General features: G+C 40.8%; 1 protein-coding gene across 1 annotated transcript in view; it reads left to right on the top strand.

The window, feature by feature from the left end:
- The window catches only part of cpne5a (copine Va), a 120429-nt gene that overhangs the window by 59257 nt on the left and 39925 nt on the right, over positions 1-21247 (top strand). The window contains exons 8-9 of the mRNA XM_073819832.1: positions 6457-6520; positions 19976-19982. Of these exons, the coding sequence (XP_073675933.1) occupies positions 6457-6520; positions 19976-19982 (71 nt within the window). The remainder of the gene's footprint in view (positions 1-6456; positions 6521-19975; positions 19983-21247) is intronic.

Raw genomic sequence — 21247 nt, 5'->3', positions numbered from 1 at the left:
GGTCTTTGCAGGGTCAGAAACCTTTCGAGTTTCATCAAAAATATCTTAATTTGTGTTCTATAGATGAACTAAGGTCTTGCAGGTTTGGAGCAACAATGGGGGTGAGTGATTAATGACAGAATTTTCATTTTTTAGTGAACTAGCCCTTTGTTTTCTCTCATTCCACTTTCTTTCATATGTTCAATACACATTATATTACATACAGTCAGGGTGTGGATCAAATGATTTGTGAAACATGCTTTGAAGTCTGTTCTGAATCAAATGATTCACGATCCGATTGGAGCACTTTGAAACAGTGAATAATTTTGCGATGTGGTTTAACTGATTGAGAGTTGATACTGTGTTCTTTGCTCGCTTACTTAGTACTTACTTAAGTACTTAAAGTACTTAGTACTTACTTTATGGTTAGGTTTAGGATTTGGGTTTGGTTTAAGGTTACTTGCATGTAATTATGCATAATAAAATAAAGTGTTAAAGTTTTCAAAGGCATTCCCCCTTTGCTTTTTTCACAAATGTCACCCTGTGTACAGTGGCCAAAACTACTAGAACACTAGTACTTTCACCAGCTAAAAATGGTTTTAAGCCAGTTATTTCTGTTTTGCTGTAGTGTGTCAGTAGGAAATATTACATATCAAAACATTCATTTTGCCATTAATTGTAATAATCCAGTGAGATTTTTGTTTGCGCAAAGAGTCTGACAACAGCTAGTGCTCCACACAGAGATCTGATCTCATCATTATTCAGTCTGTCTGGAATGACATAAAGAAACAACAAACTGAGACAAACGAAATCCAGAAGAACTGTGGCAACGTATCCAAGATGCTTCAAGAGACATACCTGCAAAGCTAAAGACATCTATTTATGATATTATTTTTGACAGCATCCTCTTTTTTACAGCAGTTTGTGGCTAAAACTTTTAACAGTACTATAGCTTTGCAGGTAGGTCTCTTGAAGCATCTTGGAGACGTTGCAACAGTTCTTCTGGATTTAGTCTGTCTCAGTTTGTTCTGTTTCTTCATGTCATTTCAGACAGACCAGATGATGATGAGATCAGATCTCTGTGTGGAGCACTTGCTGTTTTCAGAATTCTTTGTGCAAACAAAAATCTCACTGGATTATTATAGTTAATGGCAAAATGAATGTTTGGAAATGAAAACTGATATTTCCTACTAGCACACTACAGCAAAAGATAGAAATAACTGACTTAAAACCATTTTTAGTTGGTGAAAATACCAGTTTTCTAATAATCTTGGCCACCACTGTATTTCAACCCTTTTTCAGAACCCATGTTCGTCCCTTGACCCAAGTTTTGCAAACCCCTGCCATTGAAGACATTCGTTGGCCACTCATCCTAGGGCACGGGACAGTGTTCATGGCACCATAGTATGACGGCCCTGATTGTTTCTCTCCCTTTTCTGAATTTGCTCCATTTTTCCCCCCTCTCTTACCTGTCAACCTGTTGTCTTCTTAAATACCAACATAATTCTTCATCCTAATGATGAAATGTGCTAACATCTTTGCAAACCTCGCTACCTGCTGTGTCGAATGACAATGCTGGCTAACGTTAAATACTGTTATGTGTCTTAGTCAGTCATGTGGCATTTTCGATTACCCAGAGGGTTTTTGGCAGGTTTAAGACATCGTGGAACACCGTGTTCAATTGCAATGCAGTTTATTTTATTCTTTGGTACAGTATACAATGTTCGGTGACTCATTAGAGGACGAATATGAAGAGAAATTTCCCTTTATTGTAAACCCTGGACTCTTTGTCAACACTTTGATGAATAGCTTCTGATATAGGATGTAGAACTACCTCACAAGCCGCGAGTAGCAAGCAATTTGTTAGGCTGACGAGTAGCTCCATAAATCACCTCCTCTTCTCACATGAATTGATCAAATCAGGCCTGTCCGTGTGGAATGAGATGCTGAGCAGCTACAGATGCCTTGATGAGGAAAAGGCTGTAACAAAGTCTGAAAATATTCGGCATAATACCGACTAACTCCTCTCCCTCGGCCAACTTTCTTTCATCTGTGATCAGTATGTAAAAATATTCCCGCTGTTCCTTAAGGACAGGACTTGGTGCGCATACTTTGTTAAAGGACTGTTTGATCATAGCGAACAGGTCGTGTTGTGTGATGTTGACTTATAAGTCATTTGGCTTTGAATGGCGGATTTGGGACAGTATCATTGATCCTCTGAATCTCCAATGGGTCCAGTTAAAGGTTAGAAAGTTGATATCAAGCTCTCGGCTATGTGCTGAAAGATGCCTTGATCTCCTTCCTCATGCTGGTGTGCACTCTAGATCATTGTTATTGCTTATGTCAACACTATCGAGCTTTCCTTTGACAGGTGCAATGCTGTAAATGCCAACAGAATCTGCCAATAGTCAAATCAGTTTGTGTCTAATGTATACTAAATTTTTGCATACCAAAGTACCTAGCCAAAATATGAATAAGAATAAAAAAAGGTTTGTTTTTTCTTATTTGATTGTATTGTTTAAATGTCAAAAAGTTTACTTTTCATTAGTCTATTTGACAGCTAAGACAATCATAACTTGCTATTTAAATGTATATAACATTTTTTGAAGGAAATTTGACTTTTTCTTTTTCAGAAAGTGTACATTAAATTGATTAAATATGAAAAAAAAAACTTTAAAAAATCCGAAAATATTTAGAATAAAATAAATACTTTTTATTCATCAGATAATCTTAAATGTATCATGCTTTTCACAAAAACAGTAAGCAGCACAGCTGTTTTAATTACAGATATGAAATGTTTATTGAGCAGCAAATCAGCATATATTAATAATTTCTGAATTATTATGTGACACTGAAGCCTGAAGTAATGGCTGCTAAATATTTAGCCTTGCCATCACAGGAAAAAATTACATTTTAAGATATAACAAATTAGAAAAGAGTTTTAAATTGTAATAATATTTCACAATATCAAGGTTTACTGTATCAAATGAATGCAGCCTTATTTAATATAATTATCGTATTGTAATTATCACATCCAAAATAAACGTTTTTGTGTATATAATATATGTGTGTGTGCATTGTGTATATTTTTTATGTATATATAAAGACACACACATACAGTATATATTTTGAAAATATTTAAATGTATATATTTATATTTATATTTATATATGTATTTGTCATTTTATATATATATATATATATATATATATATATATATATATATATATTTAATTAAATTATTATTATTATTTTGTATATCAAGAAGCCTTATTAAAACTCTCCTCACATGAGAAAATTTAATCTGAACTGACAGTGTCTGTATTCTTACATTGCACCCTGCATTTAATGGCTGAGAAATCTTCATTTTCTGCCAATGTGAACCTTAACCAGTTTATATTATTTGGCTTGGTTCCAGGTCATGATATTGTTTCAATGGCACTACCGTATGCAGTTAATTTTTTATTTTTTTTTATAGCTTTTTCAATTTAAGCTAGATGAAAAGAAAATTAAACTCTGGTGAGTTTGCATTAATAAGAATAACAGCATGCTGCTTTCAATGTCAGCTGAAGGCACCAAGGGGTTAGATGTTTGATCAGACACTAATCAATTGGGAATGCAGCAGGAAGAGGCGTGAGCGCCATTGATTTTGCTCCTCTGCAGAGCACAGCTAACACAGTGGTGAAAGCCACTTTCCAAATAAACAAATGGCCACACCAGTGGGGTTTGCAATAGAAAACTCTACCACATTTCAAAGAGTTTCATCATTTTTATTCTCCTGTCGCCATGAACGAATGTATGTACAACAACCTGTGAATGAATATGGAGACGGCTCCACTTGTGTAACAGTTGTCAGTTTGCTCATGTATTTGCAATTACAGTGCAACATGTTTTAATATCGCTGTCAGTTGTTAGCTTTCATCTGGCATTTTGGAAACCTGTCTGTGAGAGTATTAATCAGGCAGGGTATGGCCCTAGAAAATGAGTTGAGCTCCATCAGTTCACCCTGTTTACTTAGTTCATGTTCAAGAATTGGATCAAAGAATTTGTTTGGCTCAACATCTTGCCACTCTGTCACTGATTCATGAGTAATTTGTTCAGACGCTACAGAAAAGTCGCTGAAGAACACACCAAAGTTTTTTTCTTCTCTGCATCAGAAGTAGTTTCTAACACAATAGGTTTCATCTAACAAGTCCTCTCTAATACCTGAGGGAAAAGCATGAGCTGCAGCAAACACTGACCTTTCTAACCTACATTGTGGAGATGAGACTGAGGCAGTTCAAAACAACTATGGTGATCCCACACCTTCAAAAGGTTAATGGGGAAACTGGCCTGAAATCCATTGTCTATCTGAATTATTCACAAAGCGTAATTTTTTACGCAAGTGTCTCCTAGGCAGAGGGTAAATTGTTCTCCCACTTGTCCTGAGGCCAAGAGCTCATTTTACATCCTTTCAGTGACTCAAGTGGAACTGGCCTGCCTTTAATTGTCTCAACTTTAGATTATGAATATATTTTCAACTAGCTCTTTGAACTCAGAGCTATTTAAATATAAATAATAATACTATATATATAATGGTAACACTTTATTTTATGGACCAATTCTCAGTATTAACAGGTTGCTTATTAGCATGCATATTACTGGCGTGTTGGCTGTTTAATAGTATTTATTAGGCACATATTAAAGGGTTAGTTCACTTCCAGGATAAACATTTCCTGGTCATTCCATGGTGTTAATGTCTTTCTTTCTTCAGTCGGAAGGAAATTATGGTTTTTGAGCAAAACATTCCAGGATTTTTCTCCATATAGTGGACCTCCATATTCGACTAAACAAGATGTCTATACCATAGATTATCATAATGTCCATCACATACACTTCCCCTCAAAAGTTTGGAATCAGTAATATTTATAATGTTTTTAAAAAAAAGTACATTATGCTCATTAAAGTTCTATTTATTTGATTTATTTTGTAACATTATGAAATATTATTGCAATTCAAAATGTTTTTATTTTTTATTTTAATGTACTTTAAAATATTATTTATTTCTGTGAAGCAAAGCTGAATTTTCATCAGCCATTCCAGTCTTCAGTGTCACATGATGAAATCATTCTAATATACTTATTCATAACTTTTTTTTATAAATGTTTGAAACAGTTGTGCTGCTTAATGTGTTTTTTGGAACCTGTGATATGTATTTCGGGATTCTTTGATGAATAAAAAGTAAAAAAAAAAAACATTTATTCAAAACTGAAATTTTTTCTAACAATATAAGTCTTTACTATCACTTTTTTTTATCAATTTAACATATCCTTGATAAATAAAAGTATTAATTTCTTTCAAAGAGAGAAAGAAGGAAAAAAATTACTGACCCCAAACTTTTAACGAGGTGTTTGTTACAAAAGTTTTCTTTTTTAATTGAATGCTCTTCTTTTTATGTTTTATTTATAAAAGAATCCAGAAAAAAGTATTACAGATTCCAAAAAATATATATATTAAGCAGCAAAACTGTTTCCAACACTGATAATAATTCAGCATATTAGAATGATTTTTGAAGGATCATGTGACACTGAATACTGGAGTAATGATGCTGAAAATGTAGCTTTGCATCACAGGAATAAATTATATTTTAAAGTATATTAAAATAGAAAACCACTATTTTAAATTGCATTAACATTTCACAATATTACAGTTTTTTTCTGTATTTTTAATCAAATTAACACAGCCTTGATGAACAGAAAAGTCTCCTTTAAAAAGCATTCAAAATCTAACTGAGCGGCAGTGTATGTGGATTGATGTATAAAAGTTTTTCTTTAAACATCTACCTGTAGGTAGTTTAACTGATTACCTTAAAATTCAATCGATATCGCCATAATTTACAACAATTTCACATTGTTTTTAAAGTTCTACACAACATGAAGGAAATTGGAGGCATTTTTGCACCTTAGCACTTTAATGCATTGTTTATTTGTTCATCTTTAGTTGCCAGTATCCCTGAAGACACATGAGAGGATGCGTTTTCTTTGCACATAGAGGGGTCAGCATAAAACCCTCGACTTGATTGTGCACTAGCTGACATTTACATTTATGATCTTGTGTGACTGATAGAAATAAACTGGTGTGAATCAGCCAAAGATTTAAGGATTACAACATCTAAAACACATCCTGAGGCAGAGGTTTATTTTAACACTTGATGGTAGCTGTTTGTTGACTGTGTGCAGGATGCATTCGGGGCAAAACAATGATCTGAACTGAAATATCCACACAACATGACTATGATCTGCAGCTCCCCAGTATATCTTCTTGGCTTTTAAAACAGATCTGATATTACTATTCTGATATTCTTCTGCTGTTGTATGTAGCCATGTGCTATTATAACTGTAATTACATGGGAATCAAGTGTTATGTGAAAATATTTTACAGTTTTCCTGCCCTACTGTTTCCAGTAACTCATAACTGTTATGTTTTTTTTTTTTTCAGTGGCATCCCGGGGAAGAATTGCGGTACCATTATTCTCACTGCAGAGGAACTCGGAAACTGTCGAGTAAGTCAGCAGTTTTACTTTATGCTCCACAGAATAGTTTTACTCTGAAATAATTGTTTTCTCAATCCTTTTTCTCTTCGAAATGCTTGCAACTATTCAGCAGTGAAAACCTTAAAATGATTCACTTTGATAAGAAAGCTGACTTTTTTACTCTTGAGATCAGACCATTCACTGCCTGGCAGTCAAATACATTATTCCAGAGAAGTGAACAGGAATGTGCCTATGTCTAAAATATAAGTCATCTCCACAGACAAAAGGGAAACAACTTCAAAAACCATGAACACCAAAGCCACATTTAAATACTTTTATTTATATTTTACTGACAAAATGTTCTAAAAGCATAAATAATGGAATTAAAGAAGCCATGGTATTTGTAGTCACACATTTTCATCATTATTTAATACTTCTAACATGCATTATTAAGCATTTTGCACTGGCTATTTACACTATTCTGATTAACTAAATAAAGACTTGATGGAGCGGCGGTTGAAAAATTACTGAGCATTCAGTAGTAAAGATGCAGCATTGCCCATTGGGTACTCAGAGAGTTATTGATCAAATGCGCAGTGAAGGCTTTGTTTGTCTCCCTTGTACTTCTGAATACTTTTATTAAACCAAGGGATTGTGGAATTGGCATCAAGGTTTTCAAGGAGGAATGAAAACACAATGTAATGTTGTTGCAACCACTGTCACAGCTTGAGTGAAAATAATCAGAGTTCTTAAGATTGCTTTAAAAAAATCAAAGTGAGATATGGATTGTGTGGCCTCTCTGAATTCAAGGGTGATGAAGTCTCCCTTAGAAGTTCCCTTCTAAGACCTGTGTGATCATAACAGGTTTTGTTAGACCTGCATTGATTGTCTGGTCCTAAGGAGCTGGAGAGGGCTGTGCATTCTGCATCTAATATTCTGCTTATGCATTTTAAATTTGTTCTGACGTCAGTCTTGATTGCTGTTGGATACCGAAGGGTCCGAGGTTGTATCAGTGAATAGCACTAGACGGTTATGATGAGAGGATTCTTATAAATGGGAGTGATGGCTTGGAAAAATGATAAGCAATAAAAAACTAATTAAGAGGCATTTGAAGATGGTAGACATTCATATGGACTGCTGAAGATAATCAAACCATGTAGTTTTTCCTCTGAATTATTTTTATATACAAAGCTGTATACAAAAATATTATTTTGATGACATTTTTAAAGTTTTAATTTCGACATTTAAGGTTTTAATTTAATTTAATATTTTTTACTAATTAATTTTCATGAAGTTCTTGAATTTTTACTTCATTTCAATTCAGAATAATTCAGCATCCGCTTTGATGAATTCAATCAGTTTTTTCAGAGTAAAGGAGTTGAAAATAATCCTTTAAAGTCTTTTTGTGGGATTCATTGAAGGTTCACTCCTAAATTAAAATTTCCTGATAATGTACTTACCACATGCCATCCAAGATGTTTGTGTCTTTCTTTCTTCAGTCAAAAAGAAATTAAGGTTTTTGAGGAAAACATTCCATGTGTCACACCCCCGGACTTTCATGTTGGTTTCTCCCATTCTCCCCACAGTTCAGAGTGTTTTTGGTTTCTCCCTTATTGTTGTCACCTGGATGTGTAATCAGTCTGTCTATTTAATGTGTGTGTTTTCCCCTGCATTCTGTCGGTCTTTATAGTTACCACTCTGTGTTCCTGTGTCTGCCTGTTTCCCATTGGATTTATTAAATGTACGTCTTTTTATTACGTCATTGTTCGTGTGTTCCTGCCTGATCTGTGACAGAAAGACCGACCGATACAGTTTATTTTTTTGGCGTGTTCACCTCTGTAGAGAATTTTGGTTAGCTCAAAGAATTTAAGATGATCAATATATGTGTGTATATGCATGAGACTGTTTCTCTCATCACATATACACTGCAAAACTCCACCAGGTCTTATGACCAATGAATAGGATGAAATGAGTTATTTAAAACATACATTTCAGTCAGGGAAAGTAGTTTAACTCACAGGAAATCGTGTATAAGAATCGTCATTAAATATACGCAATTTCCAGTTTCTGATCAGTAACAGTAATAATGATATCGACTGGTTTCTTTGTCCAGCAAATTGTTCAGTGATACCCATTACTCTGACGTTGGCCCGTCGTCACGGCAACGCATTTTTACTAACCAGAACGGAGTTAAAACAATTGAACAGAATAGGGCTTAAGGTAGCAATATGAGATCGAAACAGTTTAAGTGACTTTGTAATGTAAGCATTCAGCACAGAGAATCATTATATGTGAATATATGGTTGTTTATTAAACTATTCTACTTACAAACGATCGCACATAGACAAACGTACATAAAACACAAATAGACAGAGAACGCGTGAGAGAGAGAGAGTAAGAGAGAGAGAGAGAGAGAGAGAGAGAGAGTAAAAGAGAGAGAGACAGAAAGTGAGTTTGCAAAGGGACAGGAATGAAACGGTTCTGAACAACCTGAAATCGTTTCTTTTATAAAACGCCTTAAACGCAGCTATCTACGTTTGTAGAAAGGACGGATACTTGCAAGCTTGTTGTTGTTGTGCATTGGTTCCGTATGTGTTCAGTTCAGAAAGTCCTTTCCAGTTCCTTGAGAGTATTGCAGGCCTCATCATCTCCATTGCTAGGTGAGCCCCCCAACCCCCCCCCCCCCCATGGATCTGGGGGGAGGTGCAGGTGACGTGTCTTTGTGTCCAGAAGGCGAGAGAGTGAGAGAGAGATGAGGGAAGGTTTATAAACCTGTAGGTCGTTCACGCCCACAGTTGGACCTTGTCCAATCCGGTTGATCTGAGTTTTGGAGGGAAGATTGAAAGTCTTTGTCTCTCAAAATGGTGTTTCGCATGTGGAAGCTGATTGGTTGTTTGGCCACAAAACTTTCAAAAGTTCAATAATACATATAAAGCAAGGAGTTATTAAGATGCCACAAACATTAACATTTAGGGAATAATAAATGCTGCTCATAGACACCAAACATGATCTATGAATCTTCTCGGTTGACTGAGTGATTCTAAACGTGAGTCTTAGCATGCACAATAATTCACCTATTGCGGATTAATGTTTGAGGCCGACATACATAACAGAAACAACAATATAAGAAAAGGTAACACATTGATACGTGTACATTTCTATATAACTGTATGTGGGACTGCATGTCTGAATAAGGAAAGTCTATCTTTCCCTGCATTCCTGTAGGAGTCTTATCTTGATGGTGGGGGGATGAGCTGGATAGTGACCAGAGGTCTGGCTCATAGCACATAGGTGTTAATCATGGGGGAGAAGTCATTTAAGGAATATAACTAGTTATTTCATGTCTGATGGGCTCCAGGCACTACATATCCCCTCTTTCGAACGTTGTTGTCCGTCCAACAGACAACAGCGAGCGACGTCAAAGGTGCGGAACAATCAGGCATGCACCCGGCACTCATGGCTGGAAGAGGGAGGTGGCTCTCTGGAGGTTGGTGCTTCATGGAGTGGCTGTGGTGCCGTGGTCGACGTTATCAGGTGTGATAATGTAGACAGTGGCAAGGTATGGGTCCACGAGCTTTGTGCAACAGGTGTCGAGGCACTGTCACTTGTCATCCTGACCCAGGTTGGTCTGTGTCAGGTGGTTGTTATCTAGTATCTGTGGTCCCTGCAGTCTGGAATCGCTGGTTGGACTCTCACTTGTGAAGAGGGCAGGTAGTTCCAGGGTTCGCAGAGAATTGTCGTAAAGATTTTGTAGTGTAAAGAAAGTTTCCGACGGACCCGGTTAGGGTGCAGGAGGGCAGCAGGTGTCTGTTATCCCGCTGTTTTGCTCAAATGTCATCAGGCGTCTGATGCTGGGGTTGTCGACACTGACTTGAGCGGGTCTGAGTGGTGTTGGTAGGGGTTTTGCTGTTGGGCCTGTGGGCCCGTTGCTCCATTCAACATTGTCTGGCTGCTCCTGAGGTGTCGGCTGGTCTTATGGGATGCTTTTTCCTTTTAGGAAGTCTAATGCGGTGTTGCGTTGGGCAAGGAGTCAGAAGTTTATCTTTCAGTACTTCTCAGTGGAGTTTCATTCAAGGAGCTCCTTGTTAGCATCAGAAACTCTGTTCTGGAAAAGCAGGCGTGTTCAGCTGTCCTTGTGGGTGTCGGTTAATTTTGGTACTCGGAGACTTGCAGGTTCAGTTCATTTACCTCCTGTCTGAGGCCCTTGAGGGTGTGGGCCAAGGAGAAGATGATGCTGCTCAGCTCCTGGTTGTCCAGGCTGGATGTGAGTTGTCCATTTGTCGCAGTCCTGCTGTTCCTTTCTCTGTCATTGCAGGCCGTTGGCTGCTTTAGGCTGAAGGATGCCGTTCTCTGTACTCTGCTGAGTCTCCAGTTGGTCCTGGTGAGTGGCAGGGCTGGATGTCCGAGACACGATGGTTCACAGTTCCTATTGTGAATCTCGCTGGCTGCGGCATGCTTTTGGCTTCCTGCGCTCTTTGGATGCAGGTGTCGCACTCAGGCATGTTTCACTGAAGTACTGGTGAGCAATGTAGGTGGTGACACGGGTGGTCTCTTAGTTGACACGGGTGTCGTTTCTGGTGCCATCTGGTGGTAAACGTTCACAGATGTTTCTCGTCGACTGACTGCTTTGCATCGTAGAGAGGCTGTGTCATTTGAAATCCGCTGGTTTCGAGCTGGCATCAAACTTAGCATATTCTGATGTCCTCTGTCACTGCATGCTTGGCAGTGCGCCACTTTTGCGTTGGTAGTGGCTTTGGTACTCTGGTGTATTCTGCACGGTGCATCTTGGGCATACATCAGCAATGACCCCCCTTTGTTCCTGGAAAGCTGGGAGCTGTGGTGGTGTTTGGTTATCAGGAACAAATGTGAGGATGTGTCATCTAGATGCGGCATGTGTGTGACATCACTGAGTTGTTTTCGGCTTAGTGCCTTAGTGTGGTCGGACAGTGCAAGGTTAAGTGTCAGCATTGCTTGGGAGCAGTGGAGGCTGCTTTAGCAGAGCTATTTTGTAGGTGGAGCCAGTGTGCGTGGGTGTGATGCAGGCGGCGTAGCAGCGTGAGGGGTTTGTTGTGGCTTAGAAGCGATGCTTGGGTTGGGTGGGTGGGTTTTTGTTGTTGAAAACCTTAGGGAGCCACAAAATCCCTCAGTTTTTTTTTTCTGGGCCTTTCACTGTTTTTCCACGAATAGCATGTAAATGTTCCTATTGTGATGGCAATGCTTGTCTGGAACAGGTGTTGATGCTCGGCTGTTTCAAACTGAGTGTTGTTGTTTGAAACTGAGCTTAGTCTACTTTGAGTCTATGCAGGTTAGCAATTTTAAGAGGGAGTTCTTGTGAGTTGCTGCGACAGGAGGGTTGATCCAGGTAACTTTCACTCGTGCTGTGGTGTCGGGTGGCCCGGCTTAAGGTGTTGCAGTGGGACCATGTACATGACATTAGTTCTGCAACATCGTCATATGTGGAGAGCAGCTTTGGCACCACTTCTGAGTGGCCATTTTCCCTTAGGCTCTTCATGACGGAATTGTTTAAAGTCTTTGAAATACCTGAATGGTATGTACACTGCAAAAGATTACTTTTCAGAAAGGGGGTGTGGCTTCTAGAGTGGGCACTGCTTCACGTATTCCATTGAATGTGTGTGCAGCGTTAGGGTTTTAGCCACACTGTGTTTTGAGCCGAACAGTGACCCCTTTTGGTGAATGCAGGTAGTTCGTTCGCCAGAGTGTAAACATCTGGGAGTAATCTTATCTAGCAAGGCTTTCTCGCAGTTGAGGGAGTATCGTAGGGCTGTGAGAAACAGGAAGTAGCAGGTTTTGCATTGTCTATTCCAGGTTAAGTTCAGAGCACAGGTGTCCTCGGTGTTGGCCTGCACTGATCTCAGATCACTCCCACACAGTGATGTCGCTGCGTGTTCAGCTCCCATACACCACTGTATGTTTGTTCACCTTGGTCAGTCAGACGTCCCCCCTTGGCATGGGGCAGCTGGACAATCACTTTGCTAATCTTTATTGCCTTCTGGTGCTTGGCTGTTTTCCGGCGGTCTGTAGAGTCCGCTGAATCGAGCGATCGCTGTACGGAAGAAGGCTGTAGCATTTGGGTGGTGACTCACAGTGTGATGTGGATATCTGAGGGGAAAGATTTTCTGGCGTTGATGCCATCTTCCCTTGGTGCCTGTCGCGTTGTCTCACGTAGGCTCAGATGCTGGTCGTAGCAGTCGTGTTCTTAGCTGCTGTATTCAGTTTTGACAGTTTTGACTGCTGGTACAAATGGCTGGGGTCCTGTTAGCTGGAGGTGGAGCTAAGCAGATCTGTCTCGTGGTCACACTGGGCAATGTTCTTGCTTAAAAGTCAATGTTTTGCAGACAGGCTTGTGTTGTAGCCTACTGCAGTGTTCAGGAAGACAGCGTTTTGTGGTGACAGCTGTCAGATTCCCGGCCAGCTTGCTGGCGTGTGAGGTGTGAACGGTGGGCTGTTAGGCCCGGGAGAGATTTTGTGTTGAGCTCTCCTGTTTGTTCATATTGTTATCTGCAAGCATTTGAGTTCTTTAAGGTGTGCTGGGTTCAGCTCACTTTGTGTTTCTTTGCGGAGTCGTTACTTGAACTTCGGCGTAGGCTGCTTGCGGGAGGCCTTAAAAGGCTTTGGCCGTGGCATGAGTGCTGCTGTCTGCCTGGGTCCATTGTAAAGAGAGCTTCCGCTGTTTAGGAGTGTTCTCCTGTACTGCTCTCTGCGCTCAGTCTGTGGGGGTGTTGCAGGCGTGTCTTGAAGCTTTTCTCCTCTCTCCTCGTGTAGGTCCTTGTCCTCTTCATCCGCTATCTCTGAACATCCAGATGGTCTAGGCGGTTCTGCGCGCTGTCCTGGTTCCGTCGTGGGTGAAGCTTTCTCCGCTGCGGCTTTAGTCAGACGATCTTGTTGAGGGCGTGGTCACTGATGGTCCGGGCTGTAGATGAGTTGATTGGTTCTCTGCAGCCGTAGCTCTTGACTGGATCGTGATCCATTCGCCTGTGTGCGTGGTCGTCCGGCTGTTCTCCGCTCAGGGGCTGTAGTCACTAGACCCGGGGCAGGATGGCATCTTTGCCTTGTCTGGACTGGATGGCGAGACTGGATGGTGACATGTTGACACAAATAGAGAGGGAGAGACAAAGCACAACGAGCCAATGCAAGTCCGTACAGAACTAATGAGCTAAAATGTTGCTATGTGTTGCGCACTTAACTGATGTCATCAGATGGTGACGCAAACTAAACGCTTATTATCCTAGCTGTAAAGAAGGGGTCAGATAGTTTGTGTGGGTAAACACAGGAAACTATGAGTAAACTTAATGATGAGCGATTAACTTTGGAGCTATTCAGTTCATCGGTGTAGTTACCAAAAGATTTCACTGATGTTCAGACAGGTTCAGTCTCTAATAGGGAGAAAAATAAAAACAAAATCCATCAGAAAGAGAGGTATAAAGGGTTAAAGCAAAAGAGAGAAAGTGAGCTGACTGCCAGCCCTGGGGTCAGTGACGGGGCCCACCGGGTGGGGGCGCTATGGAGTCGTCACACCTGGGAAATGGCAGAGCTGAGAGAGCAAAAGAGAGAAAGGCCCCCCTGGGATGGGCCGAATTACCCGGGGTAGTGAGAGTGCAACTTGATCGATTTGGTCAAAGTTTAAATTTAAATCAAGACTGTTTAATCAAAAATTTAAAATGAGCAAATACAATTATAATTGCTAAAGGGAGAGTTGAATCTAAGGCGGTGAAATAATTAAAATTAAATCACACACAAAAAAAAGAAAACATACATTATGTTAATTATCATTATGGTTTAAATAACAATAATTAATAATGTAAAAAAAAAAGGAAAAGAGAAGGGAGAGACTGACTGGGACTATCCATAAGCGTTGTTGCTCAAAGAAAACAAAAAAATATGAAATCAGGCATAGGTATTGGAAGAGGTTTTAGACAGACTTCTATCTTTTAAAGGAAATACCTTTTATGCGGGATTTCAGATTCCACCTTGTGTGGATTTAAACGCGCATCTAAGCGCAGTTACCATGGCGACGCGTTATCGCGGGTGTATATTTCTTGTGTCCGTTTTACTGAACACAGGTACATGTGTTTGCAAACTTTAACTTAATAGGATGGTTATACTATTAAAAGGTTGCTTAGTTACGATGCGTGCACCTTGATCTTGAGTCAGCCTGCTGACACAAGACTTGTGTGTGCTTTGCACAAAACAAATAAATAACACTCGATCAAGATTTGTACAGTAATAACGCGAAGTTGTTTACTATATTAAATCTATTCGATGAGCAAACGGGGTCAACCTAATCAGTTAGCTAAGCTGAGGTTTTAACCCAAAGGAGCAAGATAGCTGATTAGCATTGGAGTGCACATCAATGGCTAATCTTTTTACACTCAAAATATAAATATAAAGATATAAAGGCCTTGTAAGGTGAAAGAGGAAACTCGCTCAATCAACTTCTTCACGCTAAAAAGAGGGTTTCTTCGCTCAATTTAGGGTGGCTTTAGGACGCGCTATAAAAGATTTCTTCGTTTTATAGGGTCAATATATAATCTGCAGTTAAGTTACATCTTCAACAGTGGTTGAGTTTCTCTGTGCGAGAGGCTCAAACATCTGTGAAGGTGTTAAAGGTGGGCTGGTCCACACCGTTCTAACACACACACACTAACAAAAGAGACGCGAGTCGCGAGCCGAGTTTGAATAAACAAGCATGCAGACACACAAATTATTCCTGAGCTGCTCACATCACATAGTTTAAAACTGCCCCGCATTCTAACGCCAATTATGTAGAGAATTTTGGTTAGCTCAAAGAATTTAAGATGATCAATATATGTGTGTATATGCATGAGACTGTTTCTCTCATCACATATACACTGCAAAACTCCACCAGGTCTTATGACCAATGAATAGGATGAAATGAGTTATTTAAAACATACATTTCAGTCAGGGAAAGTAGTTTAACTCACAGGAAATCGTGTATAATAATCGTCATTAAATATACGCAATTTCCAGTTTCTGATCAGTAACAGTAATAATGATATCGACTGGTTTCTTTGTCCAGCAAATTGTTCAGTGATACCCATTACTCTGACGTTGGCCCGTCGTCACGGCAACGCATTTTTACTAACCAGAACGGAGTTAAAACAATTGAACAGAATAGGGCTTAAGGTAGCAATATGAGATCGAAACAGTTTAAGTGACTTTGTAATGTAAGCATTCAGCACAGAGAATCATTATATGTGAATATATGGTTGTTTATTAAACTATTCTACTTACAAACGATCGCACATAGACAAACGTACATAAAACACAAATAGACAGAGAACGCGTGAGAGAGAGAGAGTAAGAGAGAGAGAGAGAGAGAGAGAGAGAGTAAGAGAGAGAGAGACAGAAAGTGAGTTTGCAAAGGGACAGGAATGAAACGGTTCTGAACAACCTGAAATCGTTTCTTTTATAAAACGCCTTAAACGCAGCTATCTACGTTTGTAGAAAGGACGGATACTTGCAAGCTTGTTGTTGTTGTGCATTGGTTCCGTATGTGTTCAGTTCAGAAAGTCCTTTCCAGTTCCTTGAGAGTATTGCAGGCCTCATCATCTCCATTGCTAGGTGAGCCGCCCCCCCCCCCCCCCCCATGGATCTGGGGGGAGGTGCGGGTGACGTGTCTTTGTGTCCAGAAGGCAAGAGAGTGAGAGAGAGATGAGGGAAGGTTTATAAACCTGTAGGTCGTTCACGCCCACAGTTGGACCTTGTCCAATCCGGTTGATCTGAGTTTTGGAGGGAAGATTGAAAGTCTTTGTCTCTCAAAATGGTGTTTCGCATGTGGAAGCTGATTGGTTGTTTGGCCACAAAACTTTCAAAAGTTCAATAATACATATAAAGCAAGGAGTTATTAAGATGCCACAAACATTAACATTTAGGGAATAATAAATGCTGCTCATAGACACCAAACATGATCTATGAATCTTCTCGGTTGACTGAGTGATTCTAAACGTGAGTCTTAGCATGCACAATAATTCACCTATTGCGGATTAATGTTTGAGGCCGACATACATAACAGAAACAACAATATAAGAAAAGGTAACACATTGATATGTGTACATTTCTATATAACTGTATGTGGGACTGCATGTCTGAATAAGGAAAGTCTATCTTTCCCTGCATTCCTGTAGGAGTCTTATCTTGATGGTGGGGGGATGAGCTGGATAGTGACCAGAGGTCTGGCTCATAGCACATAGGTGTTAATCATGGGGGAGAAGTCATTTAAGGAATATAACTAGTTATTTCATGTCTGATGGGCTCCAGGCACTACACCTCCGTTTTGTTTGCCGTTCATTTTTCCCAGTCTTTTTGTTTCCGTTGTGTGTCTTTTATGGATCCCCTACTACGTCCAGAATTCATCCTCCTTGCGCTCTGCGCAATCTATGACGCGAGTCTAAACGTGTCATGCAGAGTGCCGTTGTCCGAGGACGGCCCTCGAGCCGATTTTGCCTCGTTTGTGGAGTGGACACTGGCGAGAAACCGATCCTCTTTTCCCGCCTGTTCCAAGGAGAATCTCGCCAGTGTCACTCCAGACCCAGAGCCCAGCCAGCCACCCCGACCCGCGGATTATGAGCCCATCGTAGACGGGAAGCCTGAGCCTGGAGCGACAGCAGAGCAGTGTGGAGCGCCGATGGGGTCATATCATCCGACCAGGTGCGAGAGCCGGCCACTACATCTGCGACAGTGGAGTGCTGCGTCGAGCAAGAAGGGGCGGTAGAGAGCCCCGCCCACTGCACCATCACTGAGGGTGAGCTGGAACAAGATTTTGGGGATGTAATTGACTGTGTCATGGAAATACCTATCTGCCTGGACTTCCCACCCACCCTCCCTCTTCTGTCTAGTCCTGAATCTCTGCTGGTTCCGCCCAGCCTTCCTGAATCCCCGTTGTCTGCTGTCTGTCACCTTGCTCACCCTCAGCCCACCATCTGTGCGGTGGGTTCGCCGCGGGTCTGCCAATATCCATCGGTGTCATGGCTGGAGGATCCCTCACCATCGCTTCCAGCCTCAGAGTCCTGGACTCCGCCTCGGCCCTCCGACCCTGCGGCTCCACCCTGGCTCTCTGCTCCCTCGTCTCCGCCGTCGCCCGTCGGTCCACCAGCTCCACCGGGCTCCATCGTCCCTCCGGCTCCGCCCTGGTCAGTCGTCGCCCCACCTTCGCCTCTGGACTATACTCCTCTGGCTGTGCCTCGTCGCTCCATCCCACCGGCTCGTTGGACCTCCTCCCTCCCGCGGGCACAGCCTCGGCCCTCTGTCGCTCCGGCTCGGCCGCGGACCTCCGGATCTCCATCTCCGCCTTGGTCGCCAGAGCCTTGGGTTCCACCTTGGCCCTCCGGATCCGCGGTGTCACCCGAGATCTTCGGCTTTCCGTCTCCGCATCGGGCTCTCCCACCACCTGCTCCGCCTCCGTCGGTCGGACCCTTGGAGTCGTCAGCCTCTCCTCCACCATGGCTCCTCCCTCCATCGGCTCCACCGTGGGATTACATCTTGGCTGCGGCCTGGGTCCCACCTGGCTCCTCCTGCTCAAGCCCCCTCCTGTCACCTCCTTGGCTCCTCCCTCCGTCATCACCTCCATGGACTGTTCCGTCACCAATTCTGGACTCCATCTTTTGCCCTCCTCCCGGGAGTCCGTCCTCCGCCGAAACCCCCTCCTAAGACTGTTTGCTGTTTCCCGTTTGTCGGCGCGAGGACACGCCTTCTGGGAGGGGGAGGTAATGTCACACCCCCGGACGTTCATGTTGGTTTCTCCCATTCTCCCCGCAGTTCAGAGTGTTTTTGGTTTCTCTCTTATTGTTGTCACCTGGATGTGTAATCAGTCTGTCTATTTAATGTGTGTGTTTCCCCTGCATTCTGTCGGTCTTTAATGTTACCACTTCGTGTTCCTGTGTCTGCCTGTTTCCCATTGGATTTATTAAATATACGTCTTTTTATTACGTCGTTGTTCGTGTGTTCCTGCCTGATCTGTGACACCATGATTTTTCACCATATAGTGGACTTTATTTGGGATCGAAGGTCCAAACTGCAGTTTCAATGCAGCTTCAAAAGACTCTACATGATCTCAGCTGAAGAATAAGGGTTTTGTCTAGTGAAACGATTGGCCATTTTCTAAAAAAAAAAAAAAAAAAATTATATGCTTTTTAACCACAAATGCTCATCTTGCATTAGCTCTGCAATGTGCGTCTATGACTTCACGCATTACATAAGCACTACAACTTGCCCAACATCATTGTTTTACCTTTTTTTGTAAAGGGCTTTTGGCTGTCTTTACACGTTCGCTTTGTAAAAAGTTATACCAAGCAATATGTGAGGGCACTTAAGTAGTTTTGGCACAGTGCCAACTACTGTCAAAACTATAAAACTATATAAACCATTTACAATATTGTTTATATTTTTTTCAGTTTGACCAAAAGAGTGATCTCATTACTTTCAGGGTAGCATACCAAATCAAACATTACCAAATTTTATGTCAGCCATTCTGAGTGTGGACCATTTAAAATTTTGTAGTAAAATACTGTATTTTTCAAATTCTTTAACATATTGTTATGAATCTTATGCATCTTATAGAATCATTTGCAAGAAAGCAATGAAATTTGGCACACGTATAGACGACAGTCTCATCATTAACCACACCAAATTTTGAGTCTATAACTCAAACTCTGTAACGCCACCAACAGGCCAAATTTGCCCTCATGTTTCAGCTAGTAACTTTTGAACCCCAAGGTCTAAAGCACATTTTTACACGTGCGCTTTGTAAACACTGGATCGGTATTTCCACCTGTCGTCACATGTGACCTTTCCAACATGACTATGTAATGCGTGAAGTTGAGGTAATTCAAGACAGGCATTTTTGTTTAATTGTGTGTATAATTTTTTGTAGAGCCCTTTGAAGCTGCATTGAAACCGTAATTTGGGCCTTCAACCCATTGTTTCCCATTGAAGTCCACTAAATTGAAAAAATACTGGAATGTTTTCCTCAAAACCTTAATTTCTTTTCGACTAAAGAAAGAAAGACAAACATCTTGGATGACATGGGGGTAAGTAATTCTCAGGAAGTTTAATTCAGGAGTGAACTAATCCTTTAGAAGAACTGACTCATTGACTACAATAATTAACCAGTAAAGATAAAGAAAAACATGTTTTATTTTGTGGCCCACAGTACTTTCATGTCATCACATTCTCTTTAGACTGCATGATAAAGTATAACCATTCCATTTGTAGATTCAGTGGAGGAGGTGAGACAAAAAAAAAAGTTTCTATCTCAATCTCTCCCATCTCTTTATCATGTCTTCTCACTGGGACATTCTAGTTTCGTCCTCTGTCTAGTAAAGTTTACCTTTGTCACTGGTGATAGTACTCATTAAATGGCTGAAATAGCAGTGCAGAGTAAATTACAGCTTTTCCGGGTTGTAAATGGCTATGTTGCGTTGACTACAGGCTCAGATACACACAAAGGACTGCTTATTTGAGCCATCTATTGCACACACTCACAGCCTCACTCAAGCTCATTTGAAATGCTCAAAAGCTTTTCCCTCTGTGAGGCTAATATATTGGTACATCTGCTTGAACTATATATATTTCACATGGTAGATCAAAAGATTTTACTGGATGTTATGAAAGTCCGGGTTTTGATCAGGTACATGCAAAGAACAGCTATGAGGAAATGCATCATGTGGAGATGAACCTCCAGTTAATAGCAGGAATGAGCTTTGCAAATATCTTCAAAAGTCGGTCTCTTTCCTAGAAGTTACAGACCCCTGATAAAACCTGCCAACCCAGAATAATGAGTGAAGTGTTTCGTCTCTGAAGTACAATCTGGCCAAAGACAGGCTGTGATATGAAGCGCTTTGACTGACTGCCATTTATTTGACTAACTATGCTGTCGTTTGAGTTGTTTACTGTTGCTGAAGAAAGAATTGCAATCCACAAGGAGACTGACACCCGTGCTTGATTGCTCAATTCATAGATGCTGGATTCAGGTTGATATTTCACTTTTCTCTGTTCAAATTGTTTTCAGCTTGAATTGATCTTGCAACTAAGGTCCTATTCATGGAATCATAATCGCTGTGAATGCTTGGTTTGAACTAGGCCATAAATCATGGGCAAAGTCTGTGGTTTAGCTTCAGTCAAGAAACAATTTAAGCAATATGTAATGAAAGGTAATGCTCCCTCAGCCGTCAAATATAAGGTGAATTGTCCCTAGAGCGTGGAAAGTCCACTGGCCGTTCCCCTGCATGTTCATCAGTAGATATACCATTACGACTAATGACTTTGTATCAGTTAGACCTCACACCATACCATTATGGCTAATGAGGGTTGTCTCCATTGTGTTGATAACATCGCTCTGGCCTCAGAAGCCTCTAGCAAGCAGGTTTATGATGATGTCAGTCATTACTGGAGTGTAATTTACAGTATCAGCTGCACATTGGACGTCATGTGAATGATTCATTTGGAAATGTTCTAGTTCTCCTTCAGTCTCTTCTCTCACTCACTCTTCCTTTCTCCTCACTGACTCCAGCCTACAATTTCATCATTCTCTGAATGGCACTCTCAATGCAAGATGGTGTTTAGTGGCTAATTGGTTCAAATGGAAATGATGCGTGCTGATGGCAGGCATAGATTAACCATTTGGGCCACAAAATAACCATTTAGTGTTTTTCAAATGGTTTTCTTTTTTTATCACAAGAAGGGTATAAGGCAGGTCATATTAAAAATTATACTGCTATC

The sequence above is a fragment of the Garra rufa genome, chromosome 15 (assembly GCF_049309525.1).
Source record: "Garra rufa chromosome 15, GarRuf1.0, whole genome shotgun sequence".
Lineage (NCBI taxonomy): Eukaryota > Metazoa > Chordata > Actinopteri > Cypriniformes > Cyprinidae > Garra > Garra rufa.
Note: the sequence above shows the minus strand (reverse complement) of the source record. Positions and strands in the feature narration are given on the sequence as shown.